This window comes from Oncorhynchus keta, chromosome 11, assembly GCF_023373465.1.
Source record: "Oncorhynchus keta strain PuntledgeMale-10-30-2019 chromosome 11, Oket_V2, whole genome shotgun sequence".
Lineage (NCBI taxonomy): Eukaryota > Metazoa > Chordata > Actinopteri > Salmoniformes > Salmonidae > Oncorhynchus > Oncorhynchus keta.
The window spans coordinates 14964552-14986290 of NC_068431.1; the positions used below are offsets into that span (position 1 = coordinate 14964552).

Here is a 21739-nt window from a genome sequence, read left to right on the forward strand (position 1 = left end):
ACTACTACCACCTTTATTTACTAAGCAAGACAATTAAAAACAAATTAACAATTAACAATTAACAATGACGGCCTAGGCTACCTGGGGCAGCAGGTAGCATAGGGGTTAGAGAGTTGGGCCAGTAAAACGAAAGGTTGCTAGATTGAATCTCCGAGCTGATAAGGTAAATATCTGTCGTTCGGGGGCAGAACAAGGTCGTTCCTAGACCGTCATTGTAAATAAGAATTTGTTCTTAACTGACTTGCCTAGTTAAAACAAAGGTTAAATACATTTTTTGGTCATATTTGACCTTTTAACCGTTCCTTAAATCATGAACTGAGACTTCAGACTTCCCTTTGGTAAGTATAGTGTCTGATTTCTGTTAGGCCTTGAGGAATTCTTTAGGGGCCAATGCCTTTTCAGTGATGGTTGATTTGATTTGAGAATGGGATAACCCTATGATCTAGCATGAAAATACTCCACTTTCCCCAGACAGCAAGAGTATCTGTTGTCCGTTCCTGAGGAGCAGATCCACATTCTACATCTATGGAGCAAAATGACAGGCCATGAGAACTGTACTGTACACGTCGGTCTTATTTGGGCAACTTTCCATTAGAGGCTCTCCCAGTCATTAAAACAAAGCTCCGGAGTCTGTCCTAGTGAAACTATGTGAGGCACTGAAGAGGGCCTTGTAACATGACAAATCAGTCAGACTGTCTGAAGTTCAGACAGTGGGTTGGAAGTCACTGACAGCCGGAGAATTCCCAGGGGGTCCTTAAAAGTTCACGGGCGTTATCAGGCAGCCCTTTCGAGTACAGTCCTGCTCTCTTCCCTGCTCCTCCCTTTCTCTCAGACTGACATTTATAAAGCTATTATAGGCTCCACAAAGCAGCCGTATAGTTTGGCAAGTGGCGATTCAACAAAAATCTGATAGACCTTTTGGACCCAAATCCTCAGCACACAGAACTTCAGGGATATTGAAACAACAGAATACTATCTATAAATCACATGGAGAAAGAATTTATCAGAATGCCGCATTCCAACACATCTCACATCTGATTCTTCCGAGATGACTCAGGGAAGGACTTTTTCTAACTGGGTCGATTTATGTGAACATTCCCATCACGCTCTGCTTTCCAACAAGATAACAGCCACTTTTTCCAAAGACAACCGTGACCAATATACAATGTCCAATGAGAAGTTGTTGTTGCTTACTGGAGAATTAATCCAAATAGTTTAAGACTGTGGATAACAGAGGAACATTAAGGGGGATGGTTAGACCCAATAAGTAGAACACTGGTTCTAGCATTCTAGAGGTCTCCATGTTCTAGAAGAATACATTCTGTGTGTAAAACAATGTGAAGGGAGAATATAGAGACTCACCTAGCTTGATGTCTCCCTCCAGTGTAAGAAGGATGTTCCCGGCCTTCAAGTCTCTGTGGATGATCTTGATGCTGTGCAGGTAGACCAGGGCCTCCAGCATCTGTTTACAGATTACCTGTATCTGGGGCTCTATCAGGCCCCGGTCCAGCTCTGCAGACCAGAAAGAGGCAAGGACACCGGTTAGGGTAACAGACATCACTTTACACATCAACAAACGTTTTACTTTAAATCCCCTCAAGAGAAAAATGGTACAACCCATTTTTACTGGTAACAAGTCAGAACTCCCCCGAAGGCAAGGTGGTTTATTGGGTCACCTGAGTATTTCCTATGCAGCAGATCGGGCTTCTGCCAGTACAAGATGTAGGAAGTCTTAAGAGGTCACTGCCCCCTGAGAGCCGAGAGAGTGTCAATTGACTTTGAGAAAACATTAGCCTGCTTTAGCATGTGATCTCGATTCTTTCTGTGTTTGGTTAGCTGTATTTGGGGCCAGCGACTGCTGTAGTAGAAGCTGGAGGGAAACTCCACAGTACAGTAGAGTTCAGTAGAGTAGGTTATAGTTCAGTACAGTAAATTGTGTACTCAGATCTACTGAACAGTACATTAGACTATTTACTGTGCCATTTAAACTTGTGGACCCAACTGTTTTTTGTGAATACTATGATTTCCCCATTGCAGCCAATTCAATTGCAGACATTTCATTACTGATTTTCCTGAAATTCCATTACCGATTTGGTAACGATTAACTAATACCATTAACTAACTTAATTATTTGTCATTTGACAGCTCTAGTTGATGTATTTCTAATAACTAAATACTTTTTCTGGTAGATGATGTTTTCTAAGACCCCTTCTCCAACAGTTTGACCAGAAATCATTATTCCAGACTTTTAGGATGGAAAATGGTTGAAAATTTATATATATGCCTTAATTTCTCAAAAATATTGACTCTTCGATTTAATTTGACACCCAGTTCAACATGCTCATATGAAGTTAACGTGTCGGTGCTCATCGGTCCTTTTACATGGAAACTACCAGGGGTCTCCTCTCCATCTGCGCTTAGTGTTTTGCAACAATAGCAGATCCATTACAGCGTGACGTCACTTGGCCTTGTTTGCAAATTATTTTATAATAAAGCAATATTCTTAACAATGCCTTGGCAGTTGCAGCTATGGCCTGAGGTATAGAATCTGAAACATCAAATGGGAGAGGCAGGAAGATTATGAAAGCAATGTTCTAAGGGAGAGAGCACATACCCATGAAGCACCACGCTGTCTACAGTACTGTGGGGTCTGGAATTATTGACACCCTTGATAAAGATGAGCCAAAAAATACTGCATAAAATAACAAATACTGACCTATATTGTATGCATTTTTGGGGAGAAAAAGTATATTATTTTATACTAATACAAGTAATAAAAATCTCTAAAATATATGAAAGAAAAATAATTGGATCCCCTGTTTATAAATACTTCAGCACCCTCCTCTTGCATTGCGAGGATAATGACACAGCCTTTTTCTAAAATGTGTTATGAGATTGGAGAACATAATGGGAGGGATCTTAGAAAATTCCTCCATACAGAATCTTTCTGGATCCTTGATATCTTTTGTCTGCGCTTATGGACTGCCCTCGTCAGCTCCACGTTGGCCTGTCGAAAGAACAATGCATGTGCAGAAAATACCTCATCTCTACTACAAAATATGGTGGTGGATCTTTCATGTTATGGGGCTATTTTGCTTCCAATTTAGCATACAACATAGCTCAGAATTTGAATTATTTTTTGCTCATCTTTATCAAGGGATCCAATAATTCCGGACCCCACAACGTCTCCGTACCTAACATCGTTGCATCCACGGCTCCTCCGGGGCAGAACTCAATCATGATCTGTGTGGACAAAGAGGAAAATAGTCAGTATTGTGATTTACAGTCTTATCAGGAAATAAACTGAATACAATTGTATCAGGAAATACAAACTAAATATAAACTTCCTAAGAGGGAAGAGGGATTCCATGGAAAGTCACATTTTCTAGAGAACCATCAACATGACACACTTTAAAGTCACAGGCATATGTTAGTAGCTATTGTTTGACTTTTACTGTGATCACTTCAGAAGCTTCCCAGAGAAAAGGAAGCGGGGTAAAGAAAGAGAAGATGGATTAAATGGAGGGGGGCTGAGAGGAGACGAGAGGGAAGGCCCAGAGAAGTGACAGGTAGTAGCCGAGCTGCCTTCAATCTTACTGATATACACTGGTCTCTCTCTGCTGTATGGCCCTGAGAGAATGTCTGAAATCTAGAGAAGAGAGCGAGACAGGAGTTGTAGGCAGTAAGGCCTCTTGGAACTCAGATAACCTATACAATAAAAAGGACAGCACATGTCAGCAGCAGACGCCTGACGCTGCCCAGTCACCAGGAGATTAACCAACAGCTCCCTTTCTAGTCGTACACTCCTGTCTCTGACATCTGTGTTGAAAGCCCTCTCAATCACTCTACAATGCCTTGTGTCGCTATAGGCGATTCTCACCGTGGCCGTACAGAACAGCACTACAGTCAGTGTGTTTAGCGATGGATGCGATAACAGACTGTCACTGTAACATAAACCAAATACCATCCCTGCCAAGGTGAAACAGCAAGAGCTGAGGAAAGGCAGAAACAGATTAGAAAAAAGCCCACTGATAACAATCCCGTGCATCTGCACTGTCAAAGGCTACTTATGAACGAGTCATGCAAGACAAGGGGGCCGAGCACAATAAAGCCAGAGTAGAAAGGTGTTTTGATCATAGTCCACATGACTTGAGGGTTGATGAGGTACAGTAACTTTAACATACCGACATTGTTTAAGGGATTCTGAGAGCACCTCAAATTTTCGAGGAAGTGTGTTCGCGCTCACGTGAATGTTTCTTTATCCAAGGCACTCAGATGGCTTGTCACTGTTCATCAACAGCATACATCTCTCACTGTTACATACTCCCCTGACAAATGAGTAACACAGACTAGGTCTTGTGTTACCATTGCAAAAAAGGCCCTCTCCAACCCATTAATGCACCTCTGTGCTATAAACACCATTGTCAAAGCAACAAAACTAATGGAGGACTTACAAGTAGTCACTGTACATAAGTGGACACACACACACTCCATCCCCAGCCAAGGGAGGTTCCCATGTTCCGGTCAGCCTTGGCTAGCCTCCACAGTAAAACAAGGGCGTCTTATGAGGCATAAGGTGATTTTAAAAAGTGGTGTTTGAGGCCTTGTATTAACATTGGATCCATTGGAGTTTGAGGTTAATTTGTGGTTTTTCCTAAATCCCTACTTATCCTCTCATCAACAAATACTTCAAATGTGGATGACAAGCTAGGTAAATAGACTTAAGAGGTAGGCATACCTGGTACAACCTCAACATTGGCTGTGTCCACTGAATGCCATTCAAATGACTACATGATGAACACCTACTGTAAAATGCTTTATCAGCTTGTGGTTTTATGTATAGACAACAGGAAGTTGTTAGTGGAATCTAAATGATAATTATATGTATCGCTGCTACTGTAGGTAAATCACAGCAGTTTTCTCCCTTTGAGGGAATGTTGGCATGGTTTCCAGATGACAAGAGCAATTTTGCACTGGGGAAAGATGTGATCCAACTGGTCAGACCGCATATAAACTACAGCATGTAAGTTCTCTCCAAGAAGAACAATCTTAATAATTGATGACTGTTAAAAAGATGCAGTTTCACTGGCTAAGCCCTCTGAGTTTATGCCACTGACTGCTCAGTCGGGCAAGTTAAGTTGAGCTGATGCAGACTTGCAACCACTGTGTGAGATACACAAGTAAACTGGTTTAGGTAGCACCTTGGCGACATTGACGTGGTATTTAAGTTCATACAACTGTGTACCGACAACGACAGTGATTTCCAACCTCATGTTCTAAGAAATCTCCCGGACATATTTTCTCCATCATGAAAAGAATCAGCATTGTGCATAGTGACACTTTGGGAATTGAATAACGTTCCAGTGATAGACAGGTAAAGGTTCTACAATTGGTTTAGGACACATTTAGGTCAAAAATGTGTCACCCTTGAAGAACATAATTCAGAGAAAAAACATCACATTCTATAAGATTCGATCGTGGGTTCTGTACACACAGACATACAGACAACCATTCAAAAGTTTGGGGTCGCTTAGAAATGTCCTTGCTTTTGAAAGAAAAGCACTTTTGTCCATTAAAACATAAAATTGGTCAAAAATACAGTGTAGACATTGTTAATGTTGTAAATGACTATTGCAGCTGGAAACAGCAGATATTTTTATGGAATATCTACATAGGCGTACAGAGGCCATTATCAGCAACCATCACTCCTGTGTTTCAATGACACGTTGTGTTAGCTAATCCAAGTTTATCATTTTAAAAGGGCTAATTGATCATTAGAAAACCATTTTGCAATTATGTTCACACAACTTTAAACTGTTGTTCTGTTTACAGCAGCAATAAAACTGGCCTTCTTAAGACTAGTTGAGTATCTGGAACATCAGCATGTGTGGGTTTGATTACAGGCTCAAAATGTAAACAAATAAACGTTCTGAAACTCATCAGTCTATTCTTGTTCTGAGAAATGAAGACTATTCCATGCAAGAAACTGCCAAGAAACTGCCAAAGAAACTGAAGATCTCGTACAACGCTGTGTACTACTTCACGGAACAGTGCAAACTGGCTACAACCAGAATAGAAAGAGAAGTGAGAGACCCCGGTACACAACTGAGAAAGCACATTAGAGTGTGTAGTTTGAGAAACAGATGCCTCAAGTCCGCAACTGGCAGCTTCATTAAATAGTACCCGCAAAACACCCGTCTCAACGTCAACATTGAAGAGGCAACTCCGGGATGCTGGCCTTCTAGGCAGAGTTGCAAAGAAAAAGCCATAACTCAGACTGGCTAATAAAAACAAAAGATTAAGATGGGCAAAAAGAACACAGACACTGGACAGAGGAACTGTGTGTCACCTCTTCACTGTTGAAGGAAAAGTGACCCCAAACTTTGAATGCTGGTAATATATAGTTGAATTCGGAAGTTTACATACACCTTAGACAAATACATTTAAACTCAGTTTCTCACAATTACTGACATTTAATACTAGTAAAAATTCCCCGTCTTCGGTCAGTTAGGACCACTATTTTAAGAATGTCAAATGTCCGAATAATAGTAGAGAGAATGATTTATTTCAGCTTTTCTTTCTTTCATCACATTCACAGTGGGTCAGAAGTTTACATACACTCAATTAGTGTTTGGTAGCATTGCCTTTAAATTGTTTAACTTGGGTCAAAAGTTTTGGGTAGCCTTCCACAAGCTTCCCACAATAAGTTGGGTGAATTTTAGCACATTCCTCCTGACAGAGCTGGTGTAACTGAGTCAGGTGTGTAGGCCTCCTTGCTCGCACATGCTTTTTCAGTTCTGCCCACAAATTTTCTATAGGATTGAGGTCAGGGCTTTGTGATGGTCACTCCAATACCTTGACTTGGTTGTCCTTAAGCCATTTTGCCACAACATTGAAGTATGATTGGGGTCGTTGTCCATTCGGAAGACCCATTTGCGACCAAGCTTTAACTTCCTGACTGATGTCTTGAGATGTTGCTTCAATATATCCACTTAATTGTTCTTCCTCATGATGCCATCTATTTTGTGAAGTTGCAGCAAAGCACAAGGCAAGTCAGTTAAGAACAAAATCTTATTTGCAATGATGGCCTAGGAACAGTGGGTTAACTGCCTGTTCAGGGGCAGTTAACCTTTCGGTTACTAGTCCAACGCTCTAACCACTAGGCTACCCTGCCACCCCATTATGGCCAAACAGTCCCATTTTTGGTTCATCAGACCAGATGACATTTCTCCAAAAAGTATGATCTTTGTCTCCATGTGCAGTTGCAAACTGCTGGCTTTTTTATGTTAGTTTTAGAGCAGTGGCTTCTTCCTTGCTGAGCAGCCTTTCAGGTTATGTTGATATGGGACTCATTTTATTGTGGATATAGATACTTTTCTACCCGTTTCCTCCAGCATCTTCCCAGTCCGTTGCTGTTGTTCTGGGATTGATTTGCACTTTTCGCACCAAAGTACATTCATCTCTAGGAGACAACGTGTGGTCCCATGGTGTTTATACTTGTGTACTATTGTTTGTACAGATGAACGTGGTACCTTCAGACGTTTGGAAATTGCTCCCAAGGATGAACCAGACGTGTGGAGGTCTTGGCTGATTTATTTTTGATTTTCCCATGGTATCAAGCAACGAGGCACTGAGTTAAGATATGGCCTTGAAATACAGCCACGGGTACACCTCCAATTGACTCAAATAATGTCAATTAGCCTATCAGAGGCTTCTAAAGCCATGACATACTTTTCTGGAATTTTCCAAGCTGTTTAAAAGGCAGTCAACTTAGTGCATGTAAACTTCTGACCCACTGGAATTGTGATACAGTTATGTGTGAAATAATCCATCTGTAAACAAAATGACTTGTGTCATGCAAAGTAGATGTTCTAACTGACTTGCCAAAATAGTTTGTTAAGAAATTTGTGGAGTGGTTGAAAAATGACTTTTGATGATTCCAACCTAAGTGCATGTAAACTTCAACTGTGTGTGTGTGTGTGTGAGATGTACATCTCTATATAGATATAACCCCTTGGCAGAAAGCACAGCGTTGATTTCCGCTGCTACACAAATTATACACTACTTTACATTTCTGAGAAGGATTTTAGCTCCACAGATAAATTAGACTGTATTAGTGATTTAAATACTTGGATGGCTCACAACTTCCTCCATCTAAATCAAGCAAAGACCGAGGTACTTATTGTTGGGGCCATAGCACAGAGAGAGAATCTAGTTGCACATTTTAATTCACAGGCAATAAAGACCAAACAGGTTTTTAAAAAAAATAAAAAATAATTGGTGTTATTTTAGATTCTGAACAACACATTTTTTTTTAAACACATTAGGAATGTGATCAAATAGCTTTTTACCACTTGAGGAACATTGCCAAGATGCAGCCATTTCTCTCTCAACCTGCTACAGAGAGACTCATCCATGTTTATTACAAGAAGGCTTGACTACTGTAATGCTCTCCTGTCTGGTCTACTCAAGAAAGCCACTGGTCAACTGCAAAACATACAGAATGCTGCAGCACGAGTACTGACCAAGACCAGACAGAGAGCACACATTACAATGGTTTTAAGGTCTCTGCACTGTAAAACACACAGAATGCTGCAGCACGGGTACTGACCAAGACCAGACGGGGAGCACACATTACACTGGTTTTAAGGTCTCTGCACTGTAAAACATACAGAATGCTGCAGCACGGGTACTGACCAAGACCAGACAGGGAGCACACATTACACTGGTTTTAAGGTCTCTGCACTGTAAAACATACAGAATGCTGCAGCACGAGTACTGACCAAGACCAGATGGGGAGCACACATTACAATGGTTTTAAGGTCTCTGCACTGTAAAACATACAGAATGCTGCAGCACGGGTACTGACCAAGACCAGATGGGGAGCACACACCAAGACAGATGGTTACAATGGTTTTCTCTGCACTGTAAAACATACAGAATGCTGCAGCACGGGTACTGACCAAGACCAGATGGGGAGCACACATTACAATGGTTTTAAGGTCTCTGCACTGTAAAACATACAGAATGCTGCAGCACGGGTACTGACCAAGACCAGATGGGGAGCACACATTACAATGGTTTTAAGGTCTCTGCACTGTAAAACATACAGAATGCTGCAGCACGGGTACTGACCAAGACCAGATGGGGAGCACACATTACAATGGTTTTAAGGTCTCTGCACTGTAAAACATACAGAATGCTGCACTGACCAAGACCAGATGGGGAGCACACATTACAATGGAGGTCTCTGCCACAGACCAGATGACCAAGGGAGCACACATTACAATGGTTTTAAGGTCTCTGCACTGTAAAACATACAGAATGCTGCAAGACCAGACGAGCACACATTACAATGGAGGTCTCTGCACTGTAAGACCAGATGGGGAGACCAAGACCACATTACAATGGTTTTAAGGTCTCTGCACTGTAAAACATACAGAATGCTGCAGCACGAGTACTGACCAAGACCAGACAGGGAGCACACATTACAATGGTTTTAAGGTCTCTGCACTGTAAAACATACAGAATGCTGCAGCACAGAGAGGTACTGACTAAGACCAGATGCTGCAGACGAGTACTGACCAAGACCAGAGCACACATTACAATGGTTTTAAGGTCTCTGCACTGTAAAACATACAGAATGCTGCAGCACGGGTACTGACCAAGACCAGACAGAGAGCACATATTACACCAGTTTTAAGGTCTCTGCACTGTAAAACATACAGAATGCTGCAGCACGAGTACTGACCAAGACCAGCACACATTACACAGAGGTCTCTGAGCAGAATGCTGCACATTGACCAAGACAATGGTTTTAAGGTCTCTGCACTGTAAAACATACAGAATGCTGCAGCACACATTACACAGGTACTGTAAAACCAAGACCAGATGACCAAGACCAGGGAGCACACATTACAATGGTTTTAAGGTCTCTGCACTGTAAAACATACAGAACAGAATGCTGACCAAGACCAGACAGAGAGCACATATTACAATGGTTTTAAGGTCTCTGCACTGTAAAACCAAGACCAGACACTGACCAAGACCAGACAGAGAGCACATATTACACCAGTTTTAAGGTCTCTGCACTGTAAAACATAAAGAATGCTGCAGCACGAGTACTGACCAAGACCAGACAGAGAGCACACATTACAATGGTTTTAAGGTCACTGCACTGTAAAACATACAGAATGCTGCAGCACAGGTGCTGACCAAGACCAGACAGAGAGCACATATTACACCAGTTTTAAGGTCTCTGCACTGGCTGACTGTGTGTTTTAGAATTCATTTTAAGATTCTATTGGTTTTTAAATCAATCCATGATTGTGCACCGCAATACATGTCAGACATGCTTTAAGTTCTGTACTCAGTAGGTCCCTCACTGGCCTTTTAACTATCCCAAAGCCTAGGATCAAGACGCATGGAGATGCAGGCTTTAGTTACTATGCCCCCAGACTCTGGAATAGCCTGCCAGAGAACCTAAGGGAGGGCAAAACATGTCTTTTTAGCTTTGCTTTTCCTCAGGGTGCTTTTTAGTTGTTCAGTTTGTGTCACTCTTTTGTTTTTTAATCTTATGTTTGTTGTGTAGTAAATATTTAAGCTTTTATTTAATAGTTTTGTATTTTCCTGTTAAGCACATTGCATGTCTGAAATGTGCTGTATAAATAAAGCTTGATTTGATGGTACATTACAGTATGTCCTCAGGATGGATTCAGAATGAAGAACAGTAATAGACAGACAACACGTTGCTCTACGTGATGTACTGTAGCTCCACTGAGATGGTGGGTAGAAGGGAGTGAGATAGGGAACAAAAGAGGATGAGGACATATTTACAGTAAACAGAGTGGCGCTGTGCTGGGGGGATAAAAACAAGAACAGGGACCCTACACGGACATCATTCACCTCCTGTTATATGGTTCCTCTCCCAGTCTCCACCTCTACTTGGTATCAACTGAACAGAACACAGCAGCATTTCTTTAGACTGAGAGCCCTCTTCATCAAGAGGCAGCCTCAAGGAGATAGTATAATTTATTCCTTGTGAATAAGTCTCAGTCTCACAGTGTGCAGTAGGGTTTTGTGTTGGCCCTAGGAGTGGCAATAGACTACACACTAAGAGACACCATCCATCTGTTAACACCTACTAATACAGTTCTAGAGTTTATTATTGGTTGATCTCCAGATGAAGACATTCATGGCTGGCTGCAGTCCCTCAACTAATAATGAAGAACTTAACTGGTCCTGTAAGACAGGGTCTGTTTGATAGATCAGAAGTTGGCTAGTTAGTCAAGATGGAGTGATTCCAGAAGTGAACAAAAGCCATTAAAATGGTATGTGTGTCTGCTGTCTGCGCCTGTATGTATGTCTGTGCCTGTATGCGTTTCTGCTTGTCTACGCCTGTATGTGTGTCTGCTGTCTGCGCCTGTATGTGTGTCTGCGCCTGTATGCGTTTCTGCTTGTCTGCGCCTGTATGCGTTTCTGCTTGTCTGCGCCTGTATGTGTGTCTGTGCCTGTATGCGTTTCTGCTTGTCTACGCCTGTATGTGTGTCTGCTGTCTGCGCCTGTATGTGTGTCTGCGCCTGTATGTGTGTCTGCGCCTGTATGTGTGTCTGCGCCTGTATGTGTGTCTGCGCCTGTATGTGTGTCTGCGCCTGTATGTGTGTCTGCGCCTGTATGTGTGTCTGCGCCTGTATGTGTGTCTGCTGTCTGCGCCTGTATGTATGTCTGTGCCTGTATGCGTTTCTGCTTGTCTACGCCTGTATGTGTGTCTGCTGTCTGCGCCTGTATGTGTGTCTGCGCCTGTATGTGTGTCTGCGCCTGTATGTGTGTCTGCTGTCTGCGCCTGTATGTGTGTCTGCTGTCTGCGCCTGTATGTGTGTCTGCGCCTGTATGTGTGTCTGCGCCTGTATGTGTGTCTGCGCCTGTATGTGTGTCTGCGCCTGTATGTGTGTCTGCGCCTGTATGTGTGTCTGCTGTCTACGCCTGTATGTGTGTCTGTGCCTGTATGCGTTTCTGCTTGTCTACGCCTGTATGTGTGTCTGCTGTCTGCGCCTGTATGTGTGTCTGCTGTCTACGCCTGTATGCGTGTCTGTGCCTGTATGCGTTTCTGCTCGTCTACGCCTGTATGTGTGTCTGCGCCTGTATGCGTGTCTGCGCCTGTATGCGTGTCTGCGCCTGTATGCGTGTCTGCGCCTGTATGCGTGTCTGCGACAGTATGCGTGTCTGCGCCTGTATGCGTGACAGGCGCCTGTATGCGTGACAGGCGCCTGTATGCGTGACAGGCGCCTGTATGCGTGACAGGCGCGTCTGCTGTTTGCGCCTCCGTGTCTGCGGTCTGCGCCTGTATGTGCGTCTGCGCCCTGTATGTGCGTCTGCGCCTGTATGTGCGTCTGCGCCTCCGTGTCTGCGGTCTACGCCTGTATGCGCGTCTGCTGTCTACGCCTGTATGCGCGTCTGCTGTCTACGCCTGTATGTGTGTCTGCTGTCTACGCCTGTATGTGTGTCTGCTGTCTACGCCTGTATGTGTGTCTGCTGTCTACGCCTGTATGTGTGTCTGCGCCTCTGTGTCTGCTGTCTACGCCTGTATGTGTGTCTGCTGTCTGCGCCTGTATGTGTGTCTGCTGTCTGCGCCTGTATGTGTGTCTGCTGTCTGCGCCTGTATGTGTGTCTGCGCCTCCGTGTCTGCTGTCTACACCTGTATGTGTGTCTGCTGTCTACGCCTGTATGTGCGTCTGCTCCTGTGTGTGCGTCTACTGTCCGTGTGTGTGTGCGTCTACAGTCCGTGTGTGTGTGCGTCTACTGTCCGTGTGTGTGTGTCTACTGTCCGTGTGTGTGTGTCTACTGTCCGTGATCATGTGTGATCTCTGTGTGTACGTCTGTATGTGTTAATGTCAGCAGTCAATTAGCTACCCTACGGTAAAGGCCCCCTGTTTCTCACGCTGTGGCTGGAAAACAGATTGTTCCTAAATGAGAACAAACGGCCTTCTCTCTCTCTCCCCAGAGCAAAGTAGGTGGGCAGCGGAATGTGCTCTCCAGCTGAAAGGGGGGTTTCTGAGGCCCAAAGCCCAACTGCCGGTTCTCTTCAGCAGAGACACCCCACCCAGCCTAGGCAGACTGGCATCCTCCAGGGATCACACATCTTTAGTCATCCCCTTGGCACTGGCCCTTGGCCAGGGAGAGGCAATACTCTCACTTTGTGGTGCCAGTGTTTGTGTGGAGGTGTTATGGTCAGACAACTCATCCCCACCCAGAAACATATTGGGTTGTTCCAACACTGGAGAGAGGCCAAACTATAACCTGATTCTTTCTGATGATATCCAAGTATGACATAGTTCTCTTGTGTCATCTAAACCGCCGATCTTAACAGGGTCATTAGCATAAATAAATAGTGGGAAGTGATGTATAAGTGAGCACTGCCTCTGGCTACTCACTCTGGAGGAAATAACCTGGGCCTATTGAATAAGATCACATTGATGTCGGACTATACTGCCCATGTACACTCAATGATAAGCTGCACCATTTTAAAATGTAGAATAGTTGAGAACCAGATCAGAGAGAAAACTGAAACCCCATCAAGGACACACACAGACAGGAAATGTGTGGTTGGAATGCTGTACGTGTATTTGCACACGGCCCTTTATCAAAACACAATGAGCTGACACAGTCTCGATGCAGAGGCCTTGTCGAAAGGAGAATGTACCTTTCGCACTATGGAATTTCTGCTATGCCATAGCAGGGGTGCAACAAGCCTCGGGGTTTTGAACAGCTGGGTAGGGGGAGCAATAGACCTGCTGCCTTGTACAAGGTGCCCCAACACTGCACTATGATGTCATACCCCACTCCTGTCTGTTGACCGTCTACTCTGAACCCTATGAGAGATGGAATCGTTGTGTACACAACCATTTAAAAATCGGTATGAGGCTGGAATGAAATGTAGAAAACTCTTGGCATCTACTTGGTCTGTAAGAACCACACTTAAAGCTGCACTATACAGACACCGCTCCGACTATTTCCTGGGTGATACAATTTAACTAGTTTGTTTAATTTCAGTTTAAACTGCTGTGAAAAATCACCCCAAAAAGCTACACAATGCAGGTTTAAGATAATCTACACTTTCGCCTCTATGACCATTTCAACTCAGCAGTTTTACATCACTTTGGCTTTTAGCTGTCGAGTTGAGTTAAAATTCTGCACTTATATCCAGGTCACGGTTTCAAAGGTCAGTCGGTCATGCAATGATAGTCACAAAAATACTATAGTCAGATAAATAATTAATCGTAAACGTCAGAATCCAACCCAATGTGTATCACAGTTCAGAATAACATAACATTTTGCTGCAGTATGAACAGTGTGCAACAGAATAGCATCAAAAGTGTTGCTGCAGTATGAACAGTGTGCAACAGAATAGCATCAAAAGTGTTGCTGCAGTATGAACAGTGTGCAACAGAATAGCATCATAAAGTGTTGCTGCAGTATGAACAGTGTGCAACAGAATAGCATCAAAAGTGTTGCTGCAGTATGAACAGTGTGCAACAGAATAGCATCATAAAGTGTTGCTGAGGTATGAACAGTGTGCAACAGAATAGCATCAAAAGTGTTGCTGCAGTATGAACAGTGTGCAACAGAATAGCATCATAAAGTGTTGCTGCAGTATGAACAGTGTGCAACAGAATAGCATCATAAAGTGTTGCTGCAGTATGAACAGTGTGCAACAGAATAGCATCATAAAGTGTTGCTGCAGTATGAACAGTGTGCAACAGAATAGCATCATAAAGTGTTGCTGCAGTATGAACAGTGTGCAACAGAATAGCATCATAAAGTGTTGCTGCAGTATGAACAGTGTGCAACAGAATAGCATCATAAAGTGTTGCTGCAGTATGAACAGTGTGCAACAGAATAGCATCAAAAGTGTTGCTGCAGTATGAACAGTGTGCAACAGAATAGCATCAAAAGTGTTGTTGCAGTATGAACAGTGTGCAACAGAATAGCATCATAAAGTGTTGCTGAGGTATGAACAGTGTGCAACAGAATAGCATCAAAAGTGTTGCTGCAGTATGAACAGTGTGCAACAGAATAGCATCATAAAGTGTTGCTGCAGTATGAACAGTGTGCTAGATTATTTGTTTTAACAATAACTTGTTGGCTTGTGACCATTTTCTTTTTTTGCTACATTTTGTAATTCCTAGGATACTTTATGTCCGGGACCAGCATGCTTTATAAGGTCAACAGTGTTTGTCTTGGAAGACACGGGCATATTACAAAAGTACATGCAAAATTGCAGTGTATTCAATAATGAGAGAGGGAGAGGGGGAAAAAGTCTCCTAGAGGGAGGAAGTGAACGATCTAGCTAGATCCTCATAGAATCTATGAAGGTTCACCATCAGGTTAGGTCAGAACCTATTCTGTAATAGAGGGCTCTGGAATGGATCAGACAGTTTTGGGAGTTCCACTACAAACTCCACAGGGTCCAGTTCCGGCTCACCGTCGGCACAGTGGCTCATGGGTGGCCCACTGGCGGCCCGGAGGTCTTACCCAGAGCTTGGCGTCGTGGTAAAAGGCATCTAGCAGCTTGACAATGTAGCGGTGGTCACACTTGGCCAGGATGTCTATCTCCACCATGTAGTCCTCCAGCTCCTCTTCAGTCTTTGTCTCAATCACCTTGGCCGCAGCCAGCGCTCCAGTCTCCTTGTTTTTGGCCTAGAAGATTAAGGAGTCAACATGTCAATATTTACACCATCGTGTCCTCATTTAGTGTTCATGAGATGAAGGATATCGAGCCATTTATACATTCATTTAAAAAGCCTTCTCACTTTGACTTTCCATATATATTTTGCTTTGCGATTCTACCCTAACAGGCGTTATTATCTATTGGGTGACTGGTAAATGTCAAAAAGGTCAGCACACAGGAAGTAGGCTACAGGCATCATTTCTGCACATGGGGGCTATTTAAATAGACTACACGACGACAGTGAATTTTAAGAGGGTATATTGAGTAATACCAATAAAAATGCCGTGGTGAACTAGTAAGGGCGTGAGGAAGGAAATTGAACTTGTGAAAACCACCCCGTTTCGAAATGAACTTCTGTGTTTTTCCTCATGTGACTACAATTGAAAAGGTAGTGAAGACATCACAAGTCTCATATATTGCGAAATAAGCAAATGGACTTCATGGAGTTAAAGTTACTAGTCTTAGTGAATTAACATTATATGCCACACATTAAATACTGGAAACTAAATTTGACAATATAGGTTGGACTTCAAAAACCATATCTGGGCCACCGCCCTCCCACCCAATGAATTCCTCTGTGTGTGTGTGTGTGTGTGTGTGTGTGTGTGTGTGTGTGTGTGTGTCCAAGACTTTCTCATGGAAATAAACCTTAATCAAAACCCTAGCAGAGAAAGTTTTACTTAATGGCTTAAAAAGCACAACAGGAAAGGAACCTGCACACCCTGTAAGAGCTAAGGAGGAGGAACCACTGAGCCATGCAGTCAGCCAGCCCATCCATCCACATTGACAAGGCACTACAAATGAGTTAGAAACACTGTCCCCGACTGCATGATAAACCAGCATCAGGAGGGGTGAGTAAGTGGTGACCACATGACAACAGACAGGAAGTACAGGTCTCTGTCAGAGGCTAGAATTCTGAGAATGAATTCATCTAGGTTAAACAAGTTGTGCTCTGGGAAAGGTGTGTGTTCTCTACATAATGGTGTGTGTGTGAGAATGAGAGCAGAGAGAACAAAGACTGTGTGAGACCGAGAGAGAGCAACAACCAAAAATTAAAAGAGAAAGGATGTTGTGAGTTAAAAAATGGGAGAAAAAGAGGTAAAAGTCAAGAGAGACGTATGTCTTTATCTATAGTATAGGAGGATAGATCTACACTGAGTCTACCAAACATCAGGAACACCTTTCTAATGTTGAGTTGCCTGACAAATTGAGGTTCTTCTGAGGCCAAAGGAGGGGCATGAACTCTACAAGATGTCAAACAGGGATGCTGGCCCATGTTGACTCCAATGCTTCCCCCAGTTGTGTCAAGTTGGCTGGATGTCCTTTGGGTGGTGGACAATTCTTGTTACACATGAGAAACTGTTGAGCGTGAAAATCCAGCAGCGTTGCAGCGTTACTACCATACCCTGTTCAAAGGCACTTAAATATTTTGTCTTGCCCATTCACCTTCTGAATGGCACACATACACAATCCATGTCTCAAATGTCTCAAGGCTTAAAAATGATTATTTAACTGTTTCCTCCCCTTCATCTACACTGATTGTTTTGAGTGAGTGAGTGAGTGAGTGAGTGAGTGAGTGAGTGAGTGAGTGAGTGAGTGAGTGAGTGAGTGAGTGAGTGAGTGAGTGAGTGAGTGAGTGAGTGAGGATAGCTGAAACTACTCCCAATGATGACCTGGAGATGCGAGGCTGCAGACTAAACAGCCTGGTGGGGTCCAGTGCCTGAGGGGTCTGTGGGAAAACATCTGGGTAAACAGTGTAGTCACGCACACGCCTGGAGACACTGGCCTACCATAATTACAACCCTGAGAGTTCCCGAAGATGGAATAACTCCAGGGCCTTTTTTAAACGAGGACTCAGTTTTTCCTGGTGAGGTCACATGGTTAGGAAACTTAACCTTTGCATACAGTGTTTGACTGGAAAGACATCTGACAATGCCCATCTGACAATGCGTCGCAGAGCATTTGCATTTCATCACCACATCCAGGAAACGGCTCTGCTCCCACCACGGAAACCCCCATCTCAGAGTCAACAAAGGGCCCGTTAGGTCACAATTCCCGCTTAACGAGTCTGCATAACCAAGCTTGCTAACCCCGCACTCTCTTTCCACCCCTCTCTCTTTATGACATTCTGAGGCTTGGAGAAAGGTGCACACTGCTCGTGCCTGACTGGGAGTCGTACCTCTTTTCCACTCGCGTCTAGTCTGCCTTGTAAAAGGCCAATCCCCCACCCTGCTCTGCAGCTCAGTGAGAACACGACCCAGGAATGTGCTTCTGGGCTTCAGTTGAGTTGGGGGGGGTGGAGAGACGGAGAGATAGAGCATCTTCCCATCTGTAAGTCTGTCTGTCTGTCTATGGGGGAGTGAAGGGGCTGTACTGTACACAGAGGAAATGACACTGAAACGCCTCATTGTGCCTCACAAGGGAGCACTGACTTCCTGGAAGGCATAAAAGGCTCCGCACTCTCTCCACTGGAGGAGGAGGAAGAGTGGTGCTGGGTGAGTATAGAGCTGTATACTCACACTAACCTGATTGTACTAACAGATAGAAAAACTGGCTTACAACACCACCTCTTCCTCCTCTCCATTATCACAGCAGAGAACAACAAAGCAGTGCTCTCTAACCCAATCATCCCACTGAGGAACAAAACTGATCAGTAGATTGTTTTGCCCAACATTTCCATGGATGTCAGGGACAACGAAAACGCCACAGGCCCCTCTTTTGCTATAGCCCGCCTGTCTGTGACCGCCTGTTGGTGTCCCTTCATGGGAGAAGTCACTCTTCCTCTCAGTGCTCCACAAAAGGTCAAAGCAGTAAACGAGGGATCAGCTTCTTCTTCCCTGCCTCTGGGGTACGTGATGAGAACACACACAGATCCAGTTAGTGGAGTGACATTCACTGGGCAGATTACTACACCTGGCTGTGAAAGGAGAGGAGCAGACACACTGGGCTCAGCAGGTGGTGCGTGTCTGCTCTCTGCTGCTGCTGGCACAGCCTCCTGGGGCCAATCACTTCCAGGTTGATAGCAGAATAGAGTACAGTAACCATGAAGCGGTGTGCCAAGGCGTGGGCCTGCCTGCATGTACACTGTACTGTGCACTTTGCCAGAGTGCACATGCACACAGGCTGACAGGACACTAATCCCAGCCCATCTCTAGAGAATGTGTGCTTAACCTTTGCCATGGCGTTAAGATGTACAACCCTGAACATTTCTCTGAAAAGGAATGTCATGTCTAGAATTCTTGTTAACATTGGGCTGCCTAGTAAATCTTAATCTCCCTCTGAAGATGACTCAAATCAATCATTATGAAAAATACATCTCAGACAGCTTTGGGTTTGGGTCCTGGGAACACCAGGCTTGTGTAATTAGTCCACAGGCATACAAAAGGAAAAGACCCACGACTGAGAGTGTAATTAGTCCACAGGCATACAAAAGGAAAAGACCCACGACAGAGTGTAATTAGTCCACAGGCATACAAAAGGAAAAGACCCACGACTGAGAGTGTAATTAGTCCACAGGCATACAAAAGGAAAAGACCCACGACAGAGTGTAATTAGTCCACAGGCATACAAAAGGAAAAGACCCACGACAGAGTGTAATTAGTCCACAGGCATACAAAAGGAAAAGACCCACGACAGAGAGCGTAATTAGTCCACAGGCATACACATGGGGGGCAGTTGCTGTATGCGTTAACAGTCAGTCGCTTGAGATAAAAGCCTTGATCATGCGTGTGGCTATCATCCCAGTCTATTTATCAAAAGTAGATCTAGGATTCTGCATAAAGTCTGGCAGAGCTCTCTATAAGTACAATGAACATAACATTTGAAATGCATTGTATCCTACTGAACAGAAATAACAGGATACTAACTAGCCTAGCTATTGATTAGTGTTAATTGCTACTGTTATGTTGCTGCTGTACATATATGTGTCCCAAATGAAACCCTATTGCATTTATAGGGCACTAGATTTGACCAGGGCCCATAAGGGCTCTGATAAGTACTGCACTATATAGAGGGGAAAAAATCTATACAATTGCTTATTGCAATATTATTTTGGACGATATTGTATAGATTCTTTGACTCCAAGTATCGATTTCTAAAAATAAATAAAAAACGTATGGGGTTTGAGAGCTTGCGCTTTGTACTTGAAGAGCAATCGTTGTAGAATTTCCGGGCCATCAGTTTTTCAACATGGCATGTTGTAGTCTGGTTCTATATAATGCCATCAGGGAATTGAAGCCAACATCCTCTACCATTGACAATGGCTGCATATCAACTACATTCATTTCTGTAATCAGTGCTGTCATTTTCTCACTCAGTCCCTTATTGCACCTCTTGTGTGTGAAGCTGTCTAATGTCTGTTGTGTGGTGCCCATGGTGCTGCCAGCAATGATTTGGGTCTCTCTTTCATATGGTTAAGTATATGTAATGTGTAACGTCATATGGTTAAGTATATGTATATGTAACGTCACAGGGTTAAGTATATGTAACGTCACATGGTTAAGCATATGTATATGTAACGTCACATGGTTAAGTATATGTATATGTAACGTCACATGGTTAAGCATATGTAACGTCACATGGTTAAGCATATGTAACGTCACATGGTTAAGCATATGTAACGTCACATGGTTAAGCATATGTAACGTCACATGGTTAAGCATATGTAACGTCACATGGTTAAGCATATGTAACGTCACATGGTTAAGCATATGTAACGTCACATGGTTAAGCATATGTAACGTCACATGGTTAAGCATATGTAACGTCACATGGTTAAGCATATGTAACGTCACATGGTTAAGCATATGTAACGTCACATGGTTAAGCATATGTAACGTCACATGGTTAAGCATATGTAACGTCACATGGTTAAGAATATGTAACGTCACATGGTTAAGAATATGTAACGTCACATGGTTAAGAATATGTAACGTCACATGGTTAAGAATATGTAACGTCACATGGTTAAGCATATGTAACGTCACATGGTTAAGCATATGTAACGTCATATGGTTAAGTATATGTAACGTCATATGGTTAAGTATATGTAACGTCATATGGTTAAGTATATGTAACGTCATATGGTTAAGTATATGTAACGTCATATGGTTAAGTATATGTAACGTCATATGGTTAAGTATATGTAACGTCATATGGTTAAGTATATGTAACGGCATATGGTTAAGAATATGTAACGGCATATGGTTAAGTATATGTAACGTCATATGGTTAAGCATATGTAATGTCATATGGTTAAGTATATGTAATGTGTAATGTCATATGGTTAAGTATATGTAATGTGTAATGTCATATGGTTAAGTATATGTAACGTCATATGGTTAAGTATATGTAATGTGTAATGTCATATGGTTAAGTATATGTAACGTCATATGGTTAAGTATATGTAATGTCATATGGTTAAGTATATGTAATGTGTAATGTCATATGGTTAAGTATATGTAATGTGTAATGTCATATGGTTAAGTATATTTAACATCATATGGTTGTCACGCCTTGGTCTTAGTATTTTGCGTTTTCGTTATTTATTTGGTCAGGCCAGGGTGTGACATGGGTTTATTTTCTGGTGTGTTTTTGTATTGGGGTTCAGTAGGTATTGGGATTACGGCTGAGTAGGGGTGTAGCATAGGCTTGGCTGCCTGAGGCGGTTCTCAATCAGAGTCAGGTGATTCTCGTTGTCTCTGATTGGGAACCATATTTAGGTAGCCTGGGTTTCACTGTGTATTTTGTGGGTGATTGTTCCTGTCTCTGTGTTTGTTGTCACAAGATAACCTATACAGCCTTTCGTGTTTCGTTTGTTGTTTTTGTATATGCGTAACCACCACGCCGCATTTTTGTCCGACTCTCAACAGACGAACGCCGTTACAGAATCACCCACCACACCAAGCAGCGTGGTAACAGGCAGCGACAGCAGGAGCAGCGAAAGGAGGAATGGACATGGGAAGATGTTTTGGATGGCAAAGGTTGTTACACTTGGGAGGAGATACTGGCTGG

At 43.2% G+C, this 21739-nt stretch overlaps 2 protein-coding genes across 18 annotated transcripts in view; one reads left to right on the top strand and one right to left on the bottom strand.

Annotated features, from left to right (window-relative positions):
- Positions 1-21739, bottom strand: part of stk10 (serine/threonine kinase 10) — an 80015-nt gene that overhangs the window by 34570 nt on the left and 23706 nt on the right. For both annotated transcript variants that reach the window (XM_052529473.1, XM_052529474.1), the window contains 3 exons: positions 15532-15696; positions 3195-3243; positions 1363-1512 (listed from right to left, as the gene is read on the bottom strand). In XM_052529473.1, coding sequence (XP_052385433.1) covers positions 1363-1512; positions 3195-3243; positions 15532-15696 — 364 coding nt within the window. The remainder of the gene's footprint in view (positions 1-1362; positions 1513-3194; positions 3244-15531; positions 15697-21739) is intronic.
- Positions 10049-15524, top strand: LOC127933087 (keratin-associated protein 10-10-like). Of its 16 annotated transcripts, none has more exons than XM_052529487.1 (3): positions 10049-14515; positions 14561-14649; positions 15008-15524. In XM_052529487.1, the coding sequence occupies exon 1, from the start codon at positions 11328-11330 to the stop codon at positions 12276-12278; it is 951 nt and encodes a 316-aa protein (XP_052385447.1). In that variant the 5' UTR covers positions 10049-11327; the 3' UTR covers positions 12279-14515; positions 14561-14649; positions 15008-15524. The 16 variants fall into 16 exon arrangements, with proteins under 16 accessions (XP_052385447.1, XP_052385449.1, XP_052385435.1 ...); XM_052529489.1 differs by having other exon boundaries at positions 10049-14426; XM_052529475.1 differs by having other exon boundaries at positions 10049-14918.

Coding starts and splice junctions, on each gene's coding strand:
- LOC127933087 (XM_052529475.1), top strand. CDS start 11,328: ATGGTATGTGTGTCTGCTGTCTGCGCCTGTATGTATGTCTGTGCCTGT.